This window comes from Triturus cristatus, chromosome 9, assembly GCF_964204655.1.
Source record: "Triturus cristatus chromosome 9, aTriCri1.1, whole genome shotgun sequence".
NCBI lineage: Eukaryota > Metazoa > Chordata > Amphibia > Caudata > Salamandridae > Triturus > Triturus cristatus.
The window spans coordinates 699025247-699051708 of record NC_140592.1 but is presented as its reverse complement, the minus strand read 5'-3'; the positions used below and the strand labels follow the sequence as shown (position 1 = coordinate 699051708).

The 26462-nt window shown below is 45.7% G+C and overlaps 1 protein-coding gene across 1 annotated transcript in view; it reads right to left on the bottom strand.

Annotated features, from left to right (window-relative positions):
* Positions 1–422: 422 nt before the first annotated feature.
* The window catches only part of KCNK7 (potassium two pore domain channel subfamily K member 7), a 78293-nt gene continuing 52253 nt past the window's right edge, over positions 423–26462 (bottom strand). Inside the window, exons 2-3 of the mRNA XM_085625822.1 lie at positions 4243–4638; positions 423–1790 (exon numbers count right to left, since the gene is read on the bottom strand). Of these exons, the coding sequence (XP_085481948.1) occupies positions 1510–1790; positions 4243–4638 (677 nt within the window). The 3' untranslated portion in view covers positions 423–1509. The remainder of the gene's footprint in view (positions 1791–4242; positions 4639–26462) is intronic.

The following is a 26462-nucleotide window of genomic DNA, read 5'->3' as shown; positions in this document are numbered from 1 at the left end:
GCTCTAAGCTTTTTGGAAGAGTCTCATGAAAGGTTCTTTTGTTTTACTTTTTACTGGAAGATAAAATCATATTCAGTTAAGGTTTCTATAATGGCTGCAATTCAGTATCCAGTTTTCCTTGAATTCTATTAAAAAGCATTGGACACATGTCTATGCCTTTGAATTGTCTTATTTTATAGCTGCAGTGATTCAATAATTTTCCCCGCTGGAAGAGACAAAAACAAAAAAATGCTTGTCTTTTTTTTTCAGGCTGTAACTCCCTAGAATTGTGAGTCATTATCCACCCATCTATGTGTAGCCATTTTCTGGCATCGTTTCTGCTTGAAGACCTGTAATGTGGTTGTCCCATGAGTTTGCCCATCATGAATTAGTAACTGACCTTAAGTATCACTATGACAATCAATAAAAGTGACCACGGAAGCTTTGTTGTCAAAAATAAATACCTGCTTGTGATTTATTACACAAACTTTGATTAACTTATAAGTGATCTCAAAGGTAGCCATCGTTAGGAACTTAGTTAAGCTCGCTGATTACCCACACTGAGATAAAACAAAAATCTCTGCATATTGAACCAGCTCTCTTGCCATCCATCATTTCCAGGCCACCAACACAGATGCTGTGTCACAGGCCCCTTTTTTGTGTGCACACTTTTATCCTGAGCTGCAGAACTCCTGGTGAAGTGAATAGTGTTTACGATAACCCCGGTAGGGCATGGGAGTGTTTGGTCAATGGTGTTCAGAATGTCACATCCTTATTGCATTGGCAGAGACTGGTGTCTGTCTATAAGGGAGAGCTCGATCCCTGCCTCTGAGATGTCTCTGCTCAAGGAGCTGCCGCAGGGTGCTCGGTGTGTAAACAATGCCTAGAAGAGAAAGATAAAGAGGTGTGATCGCTCTAGCCTTCTGAGTCGAGTCTATTCACCCGACTAGCCAAACAAATTTCTCATGGATGCCACGGTTGGCACCCTAATTTCAAATGGCAAAGAACCACGAAACACTGTCTTAAATAACCCCATACTAGACGCATTCTTAGTATCGCTGTAGTCCAGAGGCTCACCATTCAGGGGACATCTTTGCAGCACAGATTTAACTTGGAAGGTTACATCTAATAAGACTCAAAGAAACTTCAATAATTATGAAGATACAAACATATAAACAGTTAAATTCCCCCCAGTAGTAATTTCTTGCCCTCTTCATATTTGGGCAAATGAGTGTAGATGGAGACTTGCCCACCAGAAAATGGTATGAAGAACAACTTGTATTTATTGAATCTGGAGTCGACGGAGAAACTTTCCAGCTTATCTTCCTATTGAAGTCAATATCCCGTGCCAAGCCAGGATCTCAGTTGCATCATTCCGGATGCGTCCCCCCCAATCAAGCTCTCATCAATGACAGCCCTTGAAAGACCAGTGTCTGTTGCTCATGACAGAGAAGTTATTCATCTCAAAGTTTAATAAAAATGTTGATTGATTTGGTTGCCAAGGAGTTATCGCAAGATGCATTAAACCTATTACTGTTGGGGGATGTCTACTGGTGTCTTTTCATTCTCATCAAAGAGATCTATCCCCTGAGGTCCTTCGTTAGTGGCCCCTGAGATGATGGCCAGTGGGGTAGGGTCAGGTGCCTCCATCTCCTGTGCCAGCTCGTCCTGGCTGAGTATCCCCAGGCGGTCGTCCTCGCGGATCTGAGTGCGCTTAGGCTTGAAGAGCCGGAGAAAGGTGCGAATGTCCTGCAGGTGGGAGAATGTTTCGATGGCCAGTAGCATTGCAATCAAGCCTATGATGAGATAACCTGCAAGGGGAAACGAGAGAAAGGGACAGCATGATATATTGAGACCTGGAAAAGAAACTGTCTAGGAGTGAGGAATAAAAAGAAGAGCAAAGGGTGAAATGGAGACTAAATAACGACTCAGTGACAACTGTGGCTTACTCTGTCAACAGCAGCCAATTACATTTTTAGAGAATTCTGTGGCAGCTATTGTGCTTAGGGATATCATGAGGCATTTCCCTCTATGTGTTCTTTGTGCAACCCCCTGTTTTCTTCTCTGAAAAATCTGCAAAGTTGCTAAAGCTGCAATAAGATGCCAAGGGTTGGGTAAGCCATGTGAAAACCCATTTCCTCATTGAAAGCCCTTATTGCTATAACCTGTGGCCAAAAGCCCAAACTTCTTTCTTCCATACCCTCAAAAAAGTAAAAGACATCCTCAAAGACCAACTCAGAACAGTTGTCCATTCCCCAGTGATCTTTCTGTACTATCCTATACTAGCATGAGTTTTCCAAAAAGACATGGCTTCACTAAAAGACATGTTCTATTCTACAGTCAAACTAGTGACTTCTTTGAGGACATTTGACCTTTTTTCACCCATCCCACACAAACCTCAATAGCTATGCCCTACAGCTGGAAAATGCTTCAAACTTCATATTTCTCTGTTCTTCTACCCATGTCGGAAGGTCAAAGAAACTTTCTATAGAGCCCAATAGGTGCTTGCAATTCTCTGCCAGCAAATGCCAGAACCCAAAGTAGTCTCCTTCCATTAGGGAAACACTAAAAAACGCATCTATTTGATTTTTCCTTGATTGGGCCCTTGGACCGCTTGAACTGTCACTCCGGATCTGAAATGACAGTATGTCTCATCACCTTCCGGGGCATTCCCATTGTTTGTTTGAACGCCTCTCTTAATGGACCTGCACTGGTCTAGCTAATGTGCCCCTTTATTCCTTCCTCCACTACTTGCTGTGAACCTATAGTTATTCTCCAGTAGTTATCTACTTCTGGTTTATTGCTAACATGTTCAATGTATCACCTCTTTGTTTTTTGTAAAGCACCTTAATAAATAAATATTCATTTAAACACGGCTGTTGCGCAACAGCTCAGTTTCCGGTGCAATTATGGGATGCAAAGGTACTGGTTGTTAATCCCTTCCCTGCTCATGACGGAACCACTCCGTCATGAGCCACGGTCGCGCTGTGCTCATGACGGAGTGGTTCCGTCATGCTGCGGCCGTTGGCGGCCGCTCCGCCCACGCGGCGCCTTTTCCCCGCCTGTGCGGGCGTGTAACGTAAGTGGGCGGCGCCGTGACGGAACCACTCCGTCATGAGCACAGCTCACCCGTGACTCATGACGGCGTGGTTCCGTCATGAGCACAGCGGCGCCGCGCTCACCGAAAAACCCCCCAGCGCCGCGGCGGAATTCGCGCAGCGGCGAAGGGGTTAATGTAGGGTGGCCGCCCAGAAGTGCAACAGCTTTATGTTTGTTTATATTTTTGATGGGCAGAAGATAATGCCAGGATTACTTTCCAGTACTCTTGGGGGCATATTTACAAGGGGATTGAGCCACTGAAGCGTCACTTTTTAGGACTCTCCGGTGACGCAATGCCCGTCTCCATATTCACAAGGCAGCGCTAAGCCACTTTGCGCAACTTAACCTTGGTGCAAGGGTGCCTGTACTGGTGAGAGCCAGCTTTTTCAGTGCCAGCGCAAGGGAAAATACAGGGGTGCACTGTATTTTTATAAATATGGCGCACCCGTGTTTTTTAAATGACGCAGCATGGAGCAGCTGAATTGCTTGCAGCGCTGCATCATTTCTTTGTACATTCCCTTGCGTTGGCACTGAAAAAGCTGCCTAGCACCAGCGCAGGCACACTTGCACCATGGTGCAAGGGTGCCTGCATTGCAGGAATGATTGTTTATGTGCAGGAAGAGACACCTTCCTGAACATAAACAATCGGTAATGGTGATTTGCTCCTTCTATGTGTGCTTCAGAATGCAACACACATGGAAAGAGCATAAAAGAAGGAGAAATAAAAATATTTCTCCTCGTTGCGCCATTCTAACACCACCCGTTCAATGGTGTTAGTTTTTGCTGCTGCCTCATATTTACCATTTCTTGCAAATTTTGGGCAGTGTCAAAAAGCAATGGGAGTTGAGTGGGTACAGCAACAGCAACACACATTGCACGCCCCTTTGACTCAGAAAACTGCATCAAAGGGTACGATATTTACCAGGCGGCCTTAAGCCACACAGAGTGGCTTAACGTCGCCTTGTAAGTATGGAGAGGAATAGCGTGTCTCCGGAGCATCGTAAAAAGTGATGCTCCTGTGGTGCAATCCCCTTGTAAATATACCTCCATGTCCTTAATGCACTTCAGAATGCTTAACTCTTTCTCCAGGTCACATACACATGAATGGAGTCTCAATTATTGATCACATGATGAAGTTTCTACACCTCAAGGGCATGGACCTACATGTTATGGTGAACTTGTAGAGCTCTCTGAGTTTTGGGGTGGTGGCCCTCCCAGGAACATAGTCGCCCAGGCCAATGGTGCTCAGTGAGATGAAGCAGAAGTAGAGCGACTCCAGGAAGTTCCAGCCATCTTCCGTGGCCCAGAAGATGAAAGCAGGGAGCACGATGAAGCAGAAGAACACCAGAAGGCCAAGGATCACAGCATGGGCCATAGCCACAATACCAAGTGGGTAGCCCCAGCGAGCATGGATGTAGTTGATTGGGCGAGTGTTTGTTAGCTTCATGAGGCCATGGACAGCACAGGTGAGGAGGAAAAGTGTGACTGGTATTCCAAGGAAGGCGTATACGATGCAGAATATCTTGCCACCATTTGAGAGTGGCACAGTGTGTCCATAACCTAGAAGAAGAAAATGAAAAAAGAGTTGAGTTCATTGATGTTGCTCACAAGGGATGTACTGCAAAGGGTGACACCAAAAGAACAGCATAGAAAGTATGGTGTGCAATGGACAGCATGCAAAGGATGTCCCACAAACTCTGGATGTATTGACATGAACTGACGGGTCATTCCAGGATGGGACCCGTTGTTTGCCAAACAGGGTTCTGTGTTGACCTGTATATTGGGGCCATGGCGGAAAATTCAAGAAGACTATTTTCATGGTGTTGTGAATGAAGGGAAATGATACGATAAGTATGATGTACCTACCAAAGATAATTCTATTTGGATTGTTCATATGCTTTTGTTTTAAGAAACATATTGAAAATAAAGTTATAAAAAAAAAAAAAAGGATGTCCCACAAAAAGTGACATGCAAAGGATGCCACACAGGAGCACCACAATGTGACACACCTAAGCAAAATAACTAATTCAGAGTACACACAGAATTTAGGATACATCAGTGTATACTTATTCCAAATCTCATAAAGATACAACAGAGTCCAGGGAAGATCTGTTTGCCCTGAGTGGAGATGTGGATAATTGTTAATGAACGTTTCAGTGATCAAAAGTGGCCAGCAACCTGCCACAGGTCAGCTCCCAGTGCAGCCGAACTGGTCGCACTACCCTAAATCTGGTCCTGCTCAGTGTACCTGAGATGCTTGGTTGTTTTCCTGGTGCTTGGTGCACGTGGATTGTTTTTTCCCACACAGGGACTCAATGCTTGTGCATGGCAGACCTGTGGAGGGATATAAAGACCTGCCAACTCACACAGTGCCACTGTAAGACACACAGGGCATATTTACAAGAGAATGGTGGAGTGCAGCGTTAAGCCAAAATTGATAACGCTACGCTCCACCAGTCTGAAAACGGAGGTATACACCGTATTTACAATAAGGCGGTGCACCCATGCGTTTTCCCTAGTGCTGGTGCTAAATTCAGCTGCCTAGCGCCAACATCGGCACCCTTGCACCGAGTGCAAGGGTGCTTGCATTGCAGGGAATGATTGTTTATGTGTAGGAAGGTGTCCCTTCCTGCACATAAACAATCACTTATGGTGAATTGTAACGTCTATGTGTGCTGCAGAAAGCAGCACATATTGAAGTTGCAACTCGTCATTTTGTAATGATTGGTCATGTGCAAGAAGCGATACCTTCCTGCACATGAACAATCACTAATGGTGATTTGCTGTTTCTATGTGTGCTGCTGCTGCATACATAGAAACAGCAAAAGCGAGGAGAAATTACATTATAATTTCTCCTTGTTTTGCCATGTTGAGACGAGGTTTCCCTGGTCTTATTTTTGACGCTGCCCTATATTTACGCCACCCTTGTAAATAGTGGGCAGCGTCAAAAACAATGGGTGTTGCGGCGGAGTGCTGCGTGAAAGGGGGCCTTATTCACAAGGCGGCGTTAAACCACACTAAGTGGCTTAATGCTGCCTTGTAAATAAGGCAAAGGGTTTATCGCCACAGGAAAGTCATAAAAAGTGACATTCCTGTGGCGATAAACACTTGTAAATATGCCCCATGATTTCAACCTTCATCACAAGGCAAAGCAGTGAAGAAGTATGCAGTGAGCTGGAAACCTTTGCTCACAATAGGTGTCCAGCTCAGGTGTGAATGCTCTGCACATTGGGCTCAATTTAACATGATCAGAGTGGAAAATCTAAGGGTGGCCCTACTAGGGTGGAGCTTCTGACATAATGACAGCTGACAGATTTTTCCAGCTGGCCTACCATAAAGGTGCCAATTGAAATTTCGGATTTTATGATACAGGCACGCATGTCTAAACCACGCGAGCCTCTTCCACGCAGCCCGAACCACAAATGTGTCTTAACTGCGCATTCCTTTACCACTCATACCTCTACCACGCAATTTCGTGATAAAGGCATGAGTGGTATGAGTGGTAAGGAGGTATGCGTGGCTAAGGTCGCCACTACTCCAACTCCCTCCACTGCCTTAAGCCTTAAATTACAAACCACCTACCTGCCCCTCCACCCTGAGGCCCAAAACCTTCCTTAAAAACTACCCATTGCACTCCCCCTGCCCTGAGGCTTAAAACCCCACCCCTTAACATACACTACCCTAACCTCCCCACCCCTGCGCTGTCCCTAAAACTACCCCAATCCCGCCCACTGCCATGAGGCCTAAAACCCTGACCCCTAATTTAAAAACTACCCCAACCCCCCCCAGCCCTAAAAACTATCCTAACCCCCCCAGCCCTCAAAAACGACCCCAAACCCCCTAGCCCTGGAAGCTACCCCCCAACCCTTACAAACTAACCCCCAAAACCTGGCCCAAGCCCCAATTACCACACCACATCCTCTGGCTTCTTCGTCCGTGTCCGATCCTTCCTGCTTCTGCAGCATCTAGACCGCGCACTGCGTTAACTACGCATGTGCGTAGTTAAGGCATAAGCTTGGTTAAGGCAAGCGCGGTCGTGCTTGCATTGTCAGACCAAGAGTGACTCTGCCAGCGTTGTTCCGACTGTTTCCCAAAATTTTGCTGTCAGAAACGCAATGGCTTCCTTGCCTCCAAGTGAAGGAAGTTGGAACTGATACTTGGGTGGCTTGGGCGTATGTCAAATTTTGGGAGAAGCCTCATTACCACCCAACTCTAAATGGCCTATTAGACTCTAACAGTGACAAATTCTTGACCAGACTCTGTGTAAATGTACTAAGATTCACAGAGTAGCCAATGGGAAGCCAGGCCAGTTCTTGTGCTTGAGGCTCAGGAGTACCCTCGCAAATGTCAATATGTAGTGGTGGTCACTCTGAGGACTTGCATCTTCGATCCACCCCAGAAACTGGCTATGCTAGCTAGACCATCGCTTTTGAATTGTGCAGGGATGGAAAAATGCTCTGCGTGGTAATGGACATGCATCCCTGCGCTGAGTGTCCAACTGTGCTGATGTCTGGATCCCTGATGCTGATTTTTTTATTGTCACAGGCAAACATAGATCATGCGTGTGCATGATGACATAGGCCTGTCTCACGGACTGCGGTCTTGTTGGATCGGGAGGTGCCCCCAATGCGCTGCCCACATAGCAGTGATCAGCCACGACCTTCACCAGGAGTTAAGCAGCGAGAGCGCGGTGGTGGCAGCATAGGGTGTAGTGATCAGTACTAGTGAACAAGTCCTTTTTAACCCGTGTCACTGGAGTGAGTCCTACAGGCTCACTTATTTGAAAGTTCCGCTGGTGTGTGCTGAACTCACCCTTGGCCTACATCAGTTTGTGTGTAGTACAGTGAATGAGTGGTGTATCTGTGCTGGGTGTCTGTGTGTCTGGGTAGGGTACAATATTGGGTTAATACAGTACTGAGTAGTGCGTGCATGGTGAATGCATGTGCTGGGTGTATATATGCCTACGAGTGGTACGCTACATGAGGGATACAGAACAGTGCAGTGTGTGTAGGTTGTAAACATGCACTGGGTGTATGGGTGCCTTTGGATGGTGCAATACATGAGAGGTCCAGGGTTCCATTTTGGGAGACCCAGGTCTGCATGAAGAAACATGGAGAGGAGGTAGAGAAATCCCCTGAGACAGATTTGTGTCTTGCTGCATTCCAGTAGGCTAGGTGGGACACACACTGGAGAGCGAAGAGCCAGGCTTCCCATCTACACTTAAAGGGTGCTCTTTGATTCAACAAGAGGTCACAAAGGAGGGGCCTGGGCACAACCTAGTAAGGAGATAAGGCTGATAAGAGAATCCTAAAGAGTAGGGCTGGGGCTCTCGGCTAACCTTTTGATACACAAATCACTGTAGCTGACATCCCATTTCTAGTCACAACCATGGCCTGTGTTGTGGGGCTATCAGTTTTGGTGTCACTCCTGCTGTGACAGACTGCTGTCAAGATGAAGAAGACAGAGGTGTGGACACTTTAAAAGAAACATACCCCTAACATAAACTTCAAAGACTCAGATTCTAAATCACATTTGATGTCTGAAAATGGACTACAAGAAAGGAAGTTTGAGACCCCAAACATTGTCATCTGCTAAGCAGTCAGACGAGCTCTGTGAGGAGGGGAAGATCGACAAGACTTCTATCTGTGACCAGATTTGGGGGCCAAGGGCAGCTAGTCTCCCTGCTGGTTGAGGGGACATCCTCCAGGGACACCAAGACCTCCTGCCTTAGAGCCTAGAGCACCAGCACTTGCCTGATTGCCAAGACTAGTGTGCCCTATGAGGAAGAGCGTTCGAAGGAGCAAGGTTCAGTGGGGGGCCCTGTCGAGGCGATTCCCTCTATGAGGTGTGAGGAGTTGACTGCTGCACTGATCAGGCTATTGCCTGCTGTAGATTGAAGTCAACGACCCTTGTATGCCAGAGGAGGGCTGTATTGAATTGAGCTGTGTGCATCGCTGCATTGACTGGGCCAGACGGAGCCTGTGCATAGTGGGGGAGGTGTGTCCGGAGTGCCCTCTGTGAAAGGACTGACATGTGGGAATGGCTGTTGTCCATGTGTGATAGTGGGCCACAACCCCGTATGCCACAAGGAGCCACCAGGAAGGACTTCCCTGTGCTGATCGGGCTGGAGCCCGTGTACCAGTAGCGGTCCGTGGTGGGAGTGCTGCTGGGCGCTGACGTGGGGTGGGGGAGGGGCAGGGTGGGGGGTAGTAAACTACGGATTATGGCTGATTAGAGGTAAGTAAACATTTAAATACATAAAACGAATTTCGTTGTGTGTGCTGCATCGCATTTGGCGATGCAGCGCGCGCAACGAAATTCGTTTTATTTATTTAAATGTTTACTTACCTCTAATCAGCCATAATCCGTAGTTTACTACCCCCCACCCTGCCCCTCCCCCGCCCCACGTCAGCACCCAGCAGCACTCCCACCACGGGCCGCTACTGCCGTGTACTATGAGGATACGGTGACCCTCATATACCAGAGGGGTTTAGTGGGACCAGCAAGTCATGGCCTGTTCAGAGCTATCGCTAAGAGGAATGAGATTGCTGTTGACCCTGTGCATCTGCCCAAGATGAAGGATTTGCACCAGGAGTTACATATAATCACTCTTTCCCCATCACAGGAGGAACCAGAGACTTACCCGGTGAAGAGGAGCCATTGTGAACCTCTGGTTGCTGCAATGGGGCAACTGCGAGTGATGGCTAGCTGGCCACTGTGTGCAACCCGCTTGGCGCGGCATGCAGCTAGCTCACCTGAATCGACTGCCGCTAGTCCAGTTCCCGTGAAAAGAGCGTGTTTAGGAACTCTGGTCACTCCGATCCTGCGAGGTACAGGTAAGACTGATTTTGGGCCAGTCAGCTCTTGCTGCTAATTAGCGCTGTGGTGCTGGAATACTATTGACTTTAAGAGTGGACTCTTGAGACTCGGACTACTAGTGGGACATACCATGGATGTTGTCAGTAGTGAAAGGGGAATACCACTATGGCTAACATGAAGAGAAAGTGAACAGGGAACCGCCAGGAAACACTAGAGCCCTGACCTCGGGGGGGATTGTGTAGTTGTTTGCGAATGTCGTATTTTTCCTTTGTGTGGGTAGTGAAGGAAATAAACTACTTCTCTTTTTCCAGAAAAGTGAGCATTTGGCTGGGCAATGATTTATTGCTGCTGCTGTGCACATTTTGAGTTGTGAGCTGTGTTCACGCCCCTGTATACACACTTCCCTCCTCACCCCCACCCCCAAGGGAGCCTTGCACTACTTGGACCACGCTAACCCTGAGTGTCAAGTGCTGATGGGGTACTTGGCCCAGCGGCTCAGAGCCCATAGTAGGTCAGGCCCCAGGACATCAGGAGTAAAAGACCTCGAACCCCACGTAACTCCAATAACCCCATTCGTGCCCTGTGACCCTCTCAAAGGGGTTCTGACAGTTCGTAACCTAAATCCATTAGGATTGGGATTATTACTTTATCCTTGTCTGCCAAAGTGAAGCCTCAACATCCACCTTTTTATTTCTCAAACCTAAGAATTATGGAGGCAGAAGAATATCTATAGATTCTGCGAGGGCTTTACTTAAGTTTCTAGGCTCTTGCTTCATTTAGTCATCATTTAGATTCGAAGTTATTGACTGAATGTTAAATATTGTTTCTTTGCTACGTTTTATGAAATTGCCTATTTAATTCTGCTTGTCCGTCAACTGAAAAGTGGAGCTTTGCCCTCAGCCTGCTAATAATAAATACGGATAATGGCACCTTCTAGGAGCCAATGTTCCTGTTTTTTGTGCCAGGCAAACTCCGCCTCAGTTGGCAGGAGAAAAACTCAAACTTCCGTGAGGACAAACCAATCCTCCTCCACTTATTAAGGGCGTCCAAGATCACCACACACTGATGTTACAGCTATTGAATCTGCCACATGATGAACTAGGAGGCTATTTACAAGCCCCTTGCGCCGCCGATACATCACTTTTTCCCATACTAAAAATGAGGCACTGGAGAAGCAAGGGGCTTGTAAATAAGCCGCTAAGATTCTTAAATTCAGCAAAAATAAAAAACCTGTCAGTGCAATGGTGTCAGCTGACTATGTCTTAAGTAAACCAAAATTGGCGCCACTGATGATGAAAACGGAAGTAACTTTAAATTTGAAAGAAACACTGTCTAGTCGTGACCTCATGTAGAATTGTTTATATATAGTTAAAAAAACATTTTTGCCTATAAATGAGTAGACAAAAAGAACATCTAATAAATTGTTTGAACATTGCAGTTGTGCAAGTATACCCTGAGATATCTTATGGTCAGTCTATGAAACTGCCCTGCCAAGTGTCACTCATGGAGAGTCAAACTAAAGGAATTAGGCACTTATGTCCACATTCCCACCCAGAATACTAATATCATGCAATTCAGAGCCCAACAACAGTTATTTCTCATGTAACATGCAGGCTGATGTGTATAGTTTTTATTATTTGTCTATGCTGATCTGAGAACTGTTGCAGTGTTCATATTAGCTACTGTGGCTGATGCCAAGGAAAGATGGTTTCCACAGTTTATTTTGTATTTCTGTATACCGCAGACTCGACCCAAAGGTATTGGAGCACTTTACATGAGAACCAGTTACATTACACAAGGACACATTCATGTTTTTTGTAGGCATGGGGAGATTAAGTGATTTGCCCAGAATCACACAATGTTCAGCCAATGTAGAGACCCAAACCTGGTTTCCCAGCACCAAATCTACAGCTCTGACCATTATGCCACATCCTCTCCCTGGTTATGCCTTAGCGGCCTTATCACATGGCTCAGTTGCTCTGTCCTTCCATTTTCCCTGTTTTGTTTAGGACAACAGGATGTCTCTTTTCTGCTGATTGGAGTTGCATGGCCGCACCTGTCAGCTGCAGACAGTATGGAATTCGGACTGAGACTGGCACGCTGAGCTGCAGCCTAGAGTCTCACACCGCACCTTTGCTAGCAGCAGACAATCGAGAGGGTGGCAGCTCAGGCTCCGTTATTATTTGAAGTAAGTTAAGGTTTTTGAGCAGTAACTTAGCAAGGATTCCATGGGCCTTGGTGCAAGCAAGGAAAATGGCGTATTTCACTGTCGTTAGGGTAGTAAAATGCAGCAATTATCAGTGCTCAACAGGCCCCTGATGGTTCTGGGCCCTGGCGCACTGCACCTGCTGCACCAACGGTAGCAACGTCCCTGTTTTTTAGTTAAGGGAGGTGCTTCTCATCCCTACTTCTCATCTATCATCCTTATTTCTCATCCCTACTTCTCGTCCATCATCCTTACTTCTCATCCCTCATCCCTGCTTCTCATCCATCATCTCTACTTCTCATCCCTCATCCCTGCTTCTCATACATTATCCCTACTTCTCATCCATCCTCCAAGTTCTCATACTTACTTCTCATCCATCATTCCTACTTCTCATCCATCATCCCTACTTCTCATTCACCTTCCTTACTTCTCATTCATCATCCCTACTTCTCATCCATTATCCCTATTTCTCACCAATCATCCTTTCTTCTTATCCCTACATCTCTTCCATCACCCTCACTTAGCATCCATCACCCATACTTCTCATGCTTACTTTTCACCCATCGTCCTTACTTCTCACCCATCATACCTACTTCTCATCCATCGACCCTACTTCTAATCCCTGCTTCTCACCCCTACTTCTCATCCTTCATCATCTGCTTCTCATCCCTCCTCCTCATCCATCATCCCTACTTCTCATCCATCATCCTAGTTCTCATCCTCACTTCTCATCCATTATTCCTACTTCTCAATAATCTTCAGTACTTCTCATCCATCATCATTACTTCTCATCCCTTCTTCTCATCCATAATCCCTACTTCTTACTAATCATCCTTACTTCTTATTCCTACATCTCTTCCATCACCCTCACTTAGCACCCATCATCAATACTTCTCATGCCTACTTCTCACCCATCATCCTTACTTCTCATCCATCACCCCTACTTCTCATCCATACTCCTCATCTATCATCCCTACTTCTCATTCCTCATGCATCAGTCATACCAATACACTTTCAGTGTTGTGAAACACCCCTTCACACTGATTGGTTGGCAACATCCAACCAGAGTTAAGCGAGAGGGATGAATTCTAGTGGTCTAGCTTCTGAAAAAAAACACTTTTTCATTGCAAAGGCTGGTTGACAACAGAGGAGAGGAAATACAACGGTTGTTTGAATCCAAGGCTCACAGCATTTCATTTTATTTAAGTAAGTGATTTTCTGTTTTCACTGACCTCTGTGGATAGTTCAGATGTTTGGGCAAGTGAAGGAACCTCCACCTAGACCATAAATTATTTTTTGGAGTGAGGGCTATACAGTTAATTGAAACCCTTTTCTAGTTTCGTTTCATATGTAACAACTGTCCAGACGTTGCTCTTCCTAATTTTCTACACAACTGAAGCCCAGACCCTGAAATCTGCAAACTGCAAGGAAAGAAAAATCGCAGCTCTCTTAGCTGAAGGCATCCTCAGACTAAAACATTTTCTTTGCTCCAAACAAAACTGAAACCAGACAAGGTTTCTGATAACCTGTATACCCCTGTCTCCAAGGGGCATATTTACAAGGAGCTAGCACCGCCGGAGTGTTTTACGCAGTGGCAGCGCTATCAGTGCTCCACACTGCCCCATATTTACAAACAGACGTATTGGGCCCAATGCGTAATTTTGTAGATGCCTTTGTCACATTATACCTGCACCACGTATAATGTGTGCAGGGTAGGCTTTCCCACGTCAAAATCCATGTGGAACTAGTGCAGTGACATTTACAACTTTTCAATGCACCACTCTACGACTTGACTGCATCAAAATCCCTATGCCTTCTCAACCCAGGCGCAAGGATTGATGCAGGACTTTTACCCTAGGACTTGCCTCTGTGTGCTGATGCATTGCTGGAGTTGCGTCAGTCTTATGACCAACTCCAGCCATGCGTCACTTTAGCTCCAAAATATGCATCAGAAATTCTGACGGATCCGTGAATCCTTACATCGTGGAGCACCGTATTGTAAATACAGAGCATCCATGGCATAGTTAGGGCAGTTGTGGCAGGTGCAAGAAATCTGACGCATCGATCCCGATGCGTCCGTTCTTGTAAATATGCCCCCAAGTGTTGATTTATGGCCCAATCCAGGACCATTGTCTTTCTCAAACCATCAACAAAAGCTTTCTGCAGAGGACTGTGTAAATAGAATAGCACTTAAATAAAATGAAATGCTGTAGAGCCTTGGATTAAAAGCAGCAAACTGCACAGTGACTAGAACAATAGAATGCAGTCAGCTCTCTTAACTCTGATTGGCTGTTGTCAACCAATCAGTGTGAAGATGTGTTTCACAACATTGAAAGTGCGTTGGTATGACTGAGGACCGATGGATGAGAAGTAGGGATGATTCATGAGAAGTAGGGATAAGATGTAGGTACGATGAATGATGGATGAGAAGTAGTGATGAGAAGTATGAATGATGGATGAGAAGTAGGGATAAGAACTAGGCATGATGGATGAGAAGCAGGGATGACGAATCATGGATGAGAAGTTCGGATGAGAAGTAAGAATGAGAAGTAAGGATGAGAAGCAGGGATGAGGGATGAGAAGTAGGGATGATGAATGAGAAGTTAGGATGAGAAATAGGGATGAGAAGTAGGGAAAGTAGGGATGATAGATGAGAAGTAGGGACGGGAAGCAGGGATGAGGGATGAAAAGTAGGGATGATGGAAGAGAAGTAGGGTTGATGGATCTGAAGTTGGGATGATTGATGAAAAGTAGGGATGAGAAGCAGAGATGATGGATGAGAAGTAGGGATGATAGATGAGAAGTAGGGAAGGGAGGCAGGGATGAGAAATAGGGATGATGGGTGAAAAGTAGGGATGATGGATGAGAATGAGAAGTAGAGATGATTGATGAGAAGTAGGGATGATGTATGAGAGGCAGGGATGAGAAGTAGGGATGATGGAAGAGAAATAGGGATGATGGATGAGAAGGAGGGATGATGGATCAGAAGTAGGGATGAGAAGCAGGAACGATCATCAGAAGTAGGGATGATGGATCAGAAGAAGGCACGAAAAGCAGGAACGAGGGATAAGAGGAAGGGCTTATAAGTGGGGATCATTGTTGAGAAACACAGATGAGAAAAAGACATGAGGAGTAAGAAGCACGAATGATGGATCAGAAGTAGGAATAATGGATGAAAAGAAGGGATGAGAAGTAGGAATGATGGATAAGAGGCAGGACTTAGAATTAGGGATCATTGATGAGAAACAGGGATGAGAAGAAGGGATGAGGAGTGAGGAATGAGGATGTCCTAAAATGGATGCTGCACAACAGGCTCATATAAAAGATGTTATATATTTGTGAAGTTCGATGGGACACCATTTCAGTAGTTGCTTTGTCTGGGAGGTCTGTCACATAGGCTTTCTTGTTTATCTACCCATTTCACATTAGAGAGCATTGGTTGAATGAGAAAATAAATATTCTGGAAATCCAACATTGATATGTTTACCCTCCCAGCTGACTCTCAGAGCTCCCAAGGTTCCAAGTTTCATGCTTGTGCAGCGCATCCTTTCCAGGCCTTTACTATGCATTATGGTTTGTGTAGTCATGTTTTATACCATTATAAATTCATGGCTACAACTGGCAGAATACAAACAAAGTCTCTGAGAATGGCCTACTTGATAGCTCCGCACTCTCTGCATGTTTATTCTGAACTGGGCGTGACAGTCACTCACTGTCTCTTTCCCAGTCTAAAGCACTCCGTTTCCTCAGGGTCTCAAGTACACAGTGAGAACAACCCAACATTTAGGTGCTAGACTTGCCAAGTCATCTAGTGTGATGCTTGATTGACACCTTTGGCCTGTCCTGCTGCATTAGCCAAGAGCACTTTATATTCTGGGACTGATATGTGGAATATTCACGATCCATGGCTGGGCTTTAAAAGCCCCAGAATGCCACAGCAAGTGCTAAAACGCAGCTCTCACTAAGAATGTCACCTATGACATGTGTCCACTTGGCAGCAATTTGATGGAAACGTCCTTCCAACTCTGCAACTCATAGGATCTGCCCAGCTGTCTTCAAAAGTAGTACATCAGCAGGAGTGTCCCTTAGATAGGAGCAAAGATCTGTCATCTTCCCCAAAGGATGCAGTGATTGGGCCTATAAACAGCTGTCAGAAGTGGTTGGAACCCTCATCCTCATCTTTTGCCATGGCAATGTTTCTTTAGTGATAACATTGTTAAAATGAAGTCAGTTTGTGACAATCTATAAAGAACTTTGTTTTAAAGCTTATGCTAGACTATTAAATCACCCAAAACTGAATAATTTCTGTATTGCTTCCCGTTACTTGGACGCCATGCTTTTGTCCATTTGTGATAAACTCTCACTCATAGTGTCACAGGCAATGCGACGCATAAACACACCCAAATAAGGAAATGTCACACATAAGCAAACTCAAAACTTGGCAGCTATGACGAAGAAGGCCATTGATAAACCATTGTGTTTTCATCTCCAAACTTGTTTGTGACTCAAGGTTGGAACATAGTATGGAAAAATGGTGGCTGGTCCACTTTCAAACAGTCAACCATTTCAACCCTTAGTGACTGGGTACGAGCATCAGAGCTCAGGTTCCCGCTGGAGTGTCTTGTGTATCTTGAGGATGCTTTAATAAGGGACGGATTGTGGGAGCTTCCTATGACTTAAAAAGTGGCACCTGCTTCTTGAGTCTTAACACAGTCACAATGTTCCAGTAGACAAGGTCTGGTGCTGCAGTGGAATCAGTAGGGTAGGTGCAAACGTCCTCGATGCAAAGGTGAAAGAGGTCTATTCGGGTCCCATTTTGGTTAGATGGTGGCTGCCATTGATGTCAGTGCTGCTAGGCAGAAGAGCAGAACAGCATGAATCAGTGAATACTCTCTGGTGGGTGTGGCTAGGAGCCTATGACACTAGCTGCTGAGGGATGCTCAGATGAAAGTGATCTGTAGGTACTACAAATTACACTCTTGTTCTTCCTCTGGGAGGGAGCAGCAACTAGGCAATAACCCAGCTTTCATGAAAGCTAAACTCAGGAGCCTGAGGATTAATGCAGAGCTAGAGGAGATTCAGGCAAGGAAAGGATGTTCGAGTTCCAAATCTACCTATGATGGGGAAGTGGTGGGGAAACTGTGGAGTGGTGTGAAGAGTCACAGCCTTCCTCCAACTCTCTACCTGGACTCGCCGGCTCAAAATTGGACATTATCCAGAGATGGAAAAATATAAGTCACTGTGAAGTTCTGGACCCTAGGCCTGCATGCTGAATAATCATGACGGACTCAGCGTGTTAGGGTGCTAAACTGGCCACAAGCTCGAGTGCTCGGGCCCCTTTTATTGACAGGCGCACGTCACTCGTGACGCCTCTGCTGGATGGGTGTGGGGTTGGTGTAAAGGCCAGTCATCGGGGGTGGCTGGGAACAGCTACGTGTCTGGCAGGATACTACATCCCTCCCCAACTTAAACGAGAACCAAAAACGAGTTTAACCTGTGGGAATGAATAAAACAAACTAGACACCACTGAGTCTGTCAGTCTCTAGAAGCATTGTCGGGTGTGCTTGCCAACAGGAAACAGGCATGGGGGGTCAGCAGGTAGTCTCTGGACAACTGGTCCCTCAAGGTGCTAGGAGTGCCGCTCTGGTCTCTTGGTGGTTCGTGGGTGTCAGGCTCCACTGTGGTGGTGAGATACTGCTTTGTTGGTTTGGGTGATGCACATGTCATTATGGTGTTGTTGCTAGTAGACAACCTGTACAACAGGTGACAAGGGTTTGCTGTGGTAGGGTGACTGATGGGACTTTGCAGCCTTGTAACTCAGTGTTGCTGTTGCTGTTCTTCTGTCGCTGGTGCGGTTCTTCTCCTACGGCATGCGCAGTTCCTAGCAGGGATGCCTTCATCATCAAGCAGCTGGTGACAGTGGCTGGACGGTTGCACTGAAAGCTTGGGGTAGACACACGATTTGCGCATACATGCAACTTACTTTCGGTTACCCCGCTGGGCTGTTACCAGTGACATCACTCTACATCGGCAGCTTGCTTTAGTCGGTAGGTGCACTCATGTCGTGGCACGAGTTCTCGGTTTTGTCATCCTTGATCATCTTCTCCTGCGCATTGATCTTGTCATTATTGATCATCTTATCCTGTGCATTTGTGGTCCTCAGGCTCTTCAGTGTGACTGGTCTGGTCACACACCTTCCTCACTTCTTCTTTTCCAGTTCTTCTTTTCACTGTGACGTTGTGCCATGCTCTCTTCTTCTGGTACTGGGAGGTGTCAGGCTCTTTATTGTGACAAGTCTGGTCACAGACTCTTATCTCCTTTTCCGGGTCTCTCATTTTGATGTGGCGTCCTGCCACACATTGCATGTTTTCCTTTCTTCTTCAAGTGCAATGTGGTGCGAGCCACATGTTGCAGGTTCTCTTCTCCTGGACTTCTCACTGGTCCTGTCCTGTTCGTAGGACTGCATCTTCTCCCATCCTGGACCTCTCACAGACCCTGTCCTGTTTATAGGACTGTGCGGAGAAGTGTGGCTCAATGATTAGAGCGGCAGACCCTGATGCAGAGGTCTAGCCCGGGACCAGGGTTCAATTCCCCGCCTCGGCGGGTCTTGGGCTCAAAAATTCCACGGACCTGATAATTCTCGCCTCGGTGCCTATTCCAATCATGGAGTCCCACTCTGCAACTCTGGGCAATAGCTTGCTTAATCTCCACAACGGCCCCCACAACGCTAAGGATGCCTGGCCTCCACCTTGGGGGTGCCCAGGAGTGGACGCCTCACAGGGAAAGCCAGGATGGGTTCCACAGCGGTATTCGTACAAGCGCCTTGAGACCCTTGCGGGTGAGTAGTGCGCTATACAAGTATCAAATTTACATTTGCGTCTTCTCCCATTGTGGACCTCTCGCAGGTTTGTCCCATTCGTAGGACTCAACTCTTCTCATCGGGTCAGTGTGGCATCAACCCACACCTCACATGTCCCCTCCTCAGGGATCTTCTTGGTGCTCCGCTCAGTGGACGGCAGATAACCTTCCTTCCGCCTCCCCTTTACTCCAGTGTGCAGTGCTTGCACCTTCGAGGCTGCGCTTTTGCCTTGCTTGATCCTGCCTATTGTCGTGTGTGCTTGGCAGGGTTGGTCACTCCACATGACATCCTCATTGACGGGGCAATGGTGGGCATTCGATGCTGGGGCAGCCAGCTGGTACAGCCTCTTTCATGCAGCCATGCATTGTCTGTGCACGCTGAGTTTGTGCTCTCACTCTCTTCAAGCGTGCCCTCTGCTGGCTCCCTGTACACCTGTGTCTTCACTCTTGCAGTGGTGGTGGGTTTGCCAACAGGGCGAGTGCAATGATCTCCTCCCCCTTTCATGAAAAAAGTTAGTCAGTTTCTCCTTTTTTGCTAAAACAGCAGACAGTCATTAGGGGGCATGCAGTACTCTCCTCCTTTGCTGAGGCAGCATGCGGTGGCATTCATCACCAGGGGGCGCGCTGTGCAATTCAGGCATGTCCTTGGTTGTTTGCCTGCCATGCAGCGTTGGAGACAGGAAGACTGCCTACTGGCACTCGTTGCTCCTTCCTCTGGTTAAGGCTTCAGAGCTTGCTTCCCCTTTTCTCTCCAGCTGGTGCTGTCGTAATCATGTAGCCTCTTCTACTGGTGATGGCTACGGCAGGTTTCAGCTTAGGGATTTCTAGGTCACAGTTTGTTGTGCTGAAGTGGCATCGCTGTCCGTTTGGCAGTGCTTGGTGGCTCCACTCTCCTCTCAGGCCTCTCTACTCGAGGGCTTCCGTACATACTTGTCACGGTGCACACACCTCCCAGTGTGTGAAAGCTCTGGCGCCCTATCCCTCAATGGGCTGCTTTATTAATATCTTCCTACCACCGTAGGGCATCGTTAAAGTATGCATGCCCGGCTTATGTTTTGCAGAGATGGCACTCTTCTCTGCTTTCCTCGCCGGCACGAGTGTCGGCAGTCACAGGCTGTGTTTCTCTGGGGCTTGCCTTATGAGCTACGTGCTCTGCCTCCCAGGCCTTAGTGTGGTGCTGCAAGCCACCGCGTGGTGCCACTCCTTCTCAGCCGCAGCAGCCTCCAGTGTTGCCAGATTGGGCTGTTGTTGTGTTGCTTGGTAACTAGTTACCTTGCATCCCCGTGTTGTACAGAATGTTTGGGTTTGTAAGGGATTCTGGTTCCACTGCGTGGTTGACCAGAATCGTTGCTGGAATAGGAGATGGAAGATGTACCTTACTGATGCTCCTCAGTTATTAAATGAATCTACTAATTCAATGTTCGGCTCCTTCACTTCAATTGGCGACTGAGGAGCATCGAACCCACGTTGGACCCCCTTTGTCATTGGATTGTTCATTTTCTGGATCATTTTTTGTGGAATCTGAACTTTCGTTTCGTTTGTAAAACTGTGGAGGCACTGTGTAAACCTCCGTTGGAGATGAATCGATTCATGTAATCCCGATGCCTTGCTACCGTGCGAGATCGCTTCAAGTAAGGTGCCTTCATTGCGATTTTCGCGATCCCAAAAGCTTAAGGATTACCTGCCGTTGAGAGATCGCATCTTTCGAAGTGTCCTGGAACTCAGCGCGATCTTGGATCTGCGACAGCGTTGTGTTCGAGGTGACGTTCCCCATGGACTTTCCCTGCTGAAGCTTTGTGGAATTTCTGTGACGTTCGTCTGAATAAGCGAAGCAGCGTCATCGCGTATGCTACGCTCTGCGGAGTAACTTCACCACGCTGCGTGACCTCCTTGTCGGCCATCTTGTTGCAGATTTGTTGCCTAGTTACCAAGGATCGGAGCCGAGCGACCGGATTATTCTTCGCGCTGAACCATTGTAATCTGCTTTTCTTGCCTCACATAACTTACAAGCAGGAACAGTATCGTGGCATAATTATTTTTTTTAGGTATTCAAAATAACATTTATGTACTTGGACTGTGGGATTTGCATCTTGCTGAAAACTGGTTTCTGTGTATCTGCCATTGGATTTCAATTATAAACGGGATTTCCCTAAGCTTTCTAGCCTGTATTAAATAGTCGCTATGACTACAGAGGGCACTGGTTCAGCTCAGACAAACAATGCTCATTTTAGTATTTCTTCTCCTCAACCGTTCTGGGCAACACGAAATTAACCCTCCCTCAAGTGGTCTGAGTGGAAGGCGTACTTCGTAAATTACATCGAAGCTGTCGATGAAGCAAAAAAAATGGCAGCGGAACAGAAGAAAAGATTGTTATTACATGCTCTGGGTGCTATGGGACTTAAGACCTTCCACCAATTGATCGGAAGCATTACTTCTGGGGATTTTAATGTTTTTGAAATCGCATTGTTACAGCTAGACAATTATTTTAAACCAAAAGTATGTATTGGTGTTACTAGGTATCAATTTTTTCAGAGGAAACAGTCAAAATCTAAAACTATTGATAACTATGTGTCTGATTTAAAAAGGTTGACTCTTGATTGTAAATTTGGGGTTTTGCACGACGATTTAATTAGAGATCAGGTTGTTATGCATACCGCCAACCCTGCAATTCAAGATAGATTGTGGGTGAACGGCGATGCCCCACTGGGTGATATATTGGCTATTGTGAGGAAAGCTGAGATTTCTGGTTGATGTGCTGTCGCTTTAAAGAATGATACTCAAAATGTAGCGCTGGTTAGTAAACCGAGTATCCCTAATGATTTCAATAGAATTCCTCACAAGTTTAAAGATAAACCTCCATTTAAAGAGCGTGCTAAATGCTATAGGTGCGGAAGCTTAGACCACCTTGCTCATTGTAAGAATTGTCCCGCTATGAAGCAGAAATGTACTAATTGTGGTTTGGTAGGCCATTTCGTGAAGGTGTGTAAAAGAAGAAACTACAAGGTTAAATGTGTCACGGATATGAACTGTGAAAGTGTGGATGAATCAAATCCTGATCCTGTGGATATGATTTTGAATGAGGATTTGTCTAAAAACTTTAGAAGCAATTTGATGCTAAATATTAACGACATTGTATGTACCGACAAACCGATTTGCAATATGTTGATTGGTGGTGTGAATATTGACATCATAGCTGACTCAGGGTCACCTTACACCATAATTGAAGAAAAGTTGTGGGAAAGTAAATTTATTAGTAAGGTGGGTGAACAATTGTTCGAACCGGATATCCACCCTGAGGGGTATGGTGGTGAGAAAATTGACCTTGTTGGTTTCAGATGGTTTGTTTTTGAGTTCAAAAACAGACGTTGTCGTGCTAAATTGTACATTGCTAAGAATGGACCTCCTGTTTTGGGATGGTTGGATCAGAAACTTTTGCATATTATTCTTGACCCTAACAGCAAGGAACAAGTGTTGATCCTTGATGAAGGTTCTTCGTTGGGGGAGAGAATGATGAAACAATTCCCATCTGTTTTTAGTGGGAAACTGGGCAATTTACGTGGTTTTGAACATCTTATCCGCCTTAAAGAGAACGCTGTCCCCAAGGTGCACCGTTGTCGCAACGTGCCTATACTGGTTAAGGAGGATGTTGCCAAGGAGTTAGAGAAATTAGTGGCAGCAAAGGTGATAGAACCAATAGAGGCATCAGAGTGGATTTCTCCAGTTGTGATCGACAAACGTTCCAATGGAAAAATCCGACTCTGTGTCGACCTCCGCCATCTCAACAACAATATTGTTATTGACAGATTTCCCTTACCCAAAATCAATGAGATGGTGAGTTGCCTTAAGGGTGCGAAGTGGTTTTCCATGGTTGACCTATCTTCAGCCTATCACCAAATTTCATTGTCTCATGATTCCAAACACCTCACGTCATTCATAACCCCCTTTGGGTGTTTTCAGTTCACCCGCATGCCCTTTGGCCTTGCATCAGCGGGTGCGGTATTCCAACGTTTGATGTTTCACTTATTTAAAAAGGAGGTGGGTGTAACTTTTTTCCAGGATGACATTCTAATTTATGGGGAAACCAAGGAGGAACATGATTCTAGGCTCAGCAAGGTTTTGAGGATCTTGGCTGGTAAAGGCCTTACTATTGAGTTTGCTAAGTGTAAGTTTGCTTGTGAAAGCGTAACTTATCTGGGACACGTTATTGATTGTAATGGTGTTAGACCAAAGGCGTCTCTAGTTTCAGCTATTGAAGAGGCGCCAACTCCTTGTAGTAAGGATGATGTTAGATCCTTTTTAGGCATGGCTGAGTTTTGCGCTAAATACATTCCTAATTTTGCGGACAAGTGTTTCAATATTCGGCAACTTCTGAAGAAAAATGTGAATTTTGTTTGGTCTACTGAATGTGATAGGGATTTTAATGCTATCAAGACCGCAATTGCAAATGCGGCCTGCCTCAGTAGCTTTGATCCTGCAGCAGAAAGTTTCGTGACTACCGATGTAAGTAATAAGGGATTGGGGGCAGTTTTATCTCAGTTCTCGAGTAATGGCAAAGAGAACATCATCGCCTTTGCATCTAGGTCTCTTTCTCCATGTGAGGAGAAGTACCCTATAATTGAGAAGGAGGCATTGGCGTGTGCTTGGGGTCTTGACCATTTTAAACCATTCATATGGGGAAAGGTATGCACTCTAAGATCTGACCACAAACCTTTGGTCAAAATATTGTCCTCAGAAGGTTCTTCTAATGTCTCGTCTAGACTGTCTAGAATTTCAATGCGGATGCAAAATTTTACGTACAGAATTGTTTATACCCCAGGAAGAGATAATCTGGTAGCTGATTTCTTGTCTAGAATGCCTGTCATGCTGGAAAAATGTGAAGATGAGGAATGGAATGATTTTCAGGTGGCATTGATTTATAGTCAGGGTCGCTCTGCTATCAACAAAAGTGAATGGGAGTCTGAATTCCGTGGCGATGAGACATTATCTAAAGTTGTGTCATTTACTTTGAATGGTTGGCCTCGTAAGGATAATATACCCGACACAGTCAAGCCTTTTTGGGAAGTCAGATCAGAACTCTCCTTTTGTGACGGTTTTCTTTTAAGCGGTGAAAGAATTATTCCGCCTATGAGCCTTCGTTCTTCTATTGTGGAACTGTGTCATGAGGGTCATTCTGGTATTACTAGAACCAAGGCTGTGATTAAAAAATTGTTCTGGTGGCCTGGTTTGGATATTGAGACGGAAAGAGCGGTTAGGAATTGTACTACATGCGGTAATTCGGGCAAGTGTTTGAAGACCTTCAGACCTCCTATGTGTGATACTATTGTTTCAAAGGAGCCGTGGGATACGGTCGCTATTGATATTTTGGGACCCATTAAAGACCAGTGTGGCGAGTCTCAGAAGTATATTTTCGTGCTTATGGATCTTTTTTCGTGCTGGCCAGTTGTAAAGATTGTGGATAAGGCGGATACTTTGGCAGTTCTTGAGTTTTTGGATGAGGTTTTCTCCTCGGAGGGTATTCCGGCGTCATTAATTAGTGACAATGGAGTCCAATTTGTGTCCAATATGGCTAAGGAGTACTTTGCAAAACTTGGTGTGAATCACAGGACTACTTCGTTGTATAACCCTAGCGGGAACGGTATGGTAGAGAGATTTAACCATGTGTTAAAAGGGATAATTCAAATTGCTTCTAGTAATGCACAAGATTGGATTTCACAGGTGGGTAAGACTGTCTGAGCTTACCGAGTGACTGCCACCGAAGCAACCGGGTTACCTCCATTTATTATTATGCGTGGACGTAAACCCCGCTCTAAATTTAACCCTAGTTGGTTATTTCCTTCGGGTCCGGTTAATTGGTCAAAGGATGAGGTATGGAATTGGATGCAGCGTGTTCATAAAAAAAACTGTGAATACTACAATGTTAAACACTCTACCAAACCAGGTGTGATTGAAGTGGGAGATTGGGTTAGAGTTAAAAAGCCTGGGTTTGTGTGCAAAGGTGAGAGCGCTTTCTTTGACGCTGAAGAAGTGGTAGAAGTGCTTCACAATGCTGTGAGACTTAAAAATGGTGAGGTATGGAATTTAAAGAGGGTTGCTATGGCTCACCCTGGTCAGTCTAGTAAGAGATTCAGTGAGGATCCTTACAATTCAGATTGGTTGGAAGATGATTTGAATAATGTAGCTAGTCCTTCCTCTGATTTGGCAGATGTCTCTAATTTGCAGCAGCCTGTTGTGGTTCAGGAGGGGGATGGGGTGGTCTTGGAGGTTCCAAAGTTGGCTGGTCCTAACTCTGGTGAGAACATTCCTATCTCTGGTGAGAACATTCCGTCTTCTGGTCCTCCTGTTGTTAACCAGAGGGCTCCACGTTCAAGGAAAGCTCCCGTGTGGCTTAGGGATTATGTGGTTAACAATGTGTGAGGTTGAGTTATGACAATAATAGTGTGTTCCATATTTCTTGTTATTCTTCTTGTCCTTACCCTTTTATTTCCTTACCTTTATTTTTGTTTTTCCCTTGTATATATTATTATTTCTTGTTTTTATATAAAGAGGGGGAAGTGTTGTGTTGCTTGGTAACTAGTTACCTTGCATCCTCGTGTTGTACAGAATGTTTGGGTTTGTAAGGGATTCTGGTTCCACTGCGTGGTTGACCAGAATCGTTGCTGGAAAAAGAGATGGAAGATGTACCTTACTGATGCTCCTCAGTTATTAAAGGAATCTACTAATTCAATGTTCGCCTCCTTCACTTGAGCTGTTTCCTGCACAAATGGGCATCATTTTTCTCATTTGTGCGGGAAAAACCGACTCTGGCAGGTTGTGGAAAGTTGGGCGACATTTGCCCTTGTGTGTGCAAAATTTGTGGTTTCCGTGGCGCCCACAGATGATCTGTAACAATCAGGGCCATCAATCATTCATAGCGCAAATTCACTACTTATGACAGCCCTGTTTCTTGTTTCTGGCTTGCCCCCAGAGAGAATGGACCGATGATCTCACGAGGGGCATGCCTGTCATCATTTGTTTTAGCCTGTTGCGTGTGGGAGTCCTTAGGTGCCAGTAGGTGTATTAAGGTAAGATTAGTGGTTGAAGTGTCCACTTTTCATGCTCTGCTGCCGTCAGCTGCCCCCCTCTGTTTCTTCATCTTATTCCCTCCCTTTCTGTCGCTCTCTCGCAGCTCCTCACTTGCTGAAAACCATGCTTCAATAAACGTCTCTTACCCTCTATTTCCTCTACTTTCCTTCATTTGTTCCCTTGTGAAATGGATCTGAAGATGAAAGAAACACTTTTGTTGGAAATGTCCTCTTTTCTTACATTTTTCTGTTCCAAAGTGCATCCTTGGGACCAAGAGAAAAATAGGTGCCAATTACGAAAAATAAATAACTATATAATGCATAACAGAGTGGTCGCAAAGTGGCCAGATTGGTTTTATTCTCACCCAAACACATTAGTGCCACTTTACAGAGTTTCCCAGTGAAGCGCTACTTTCTTTTTCTCATCATTCTTTGAACAG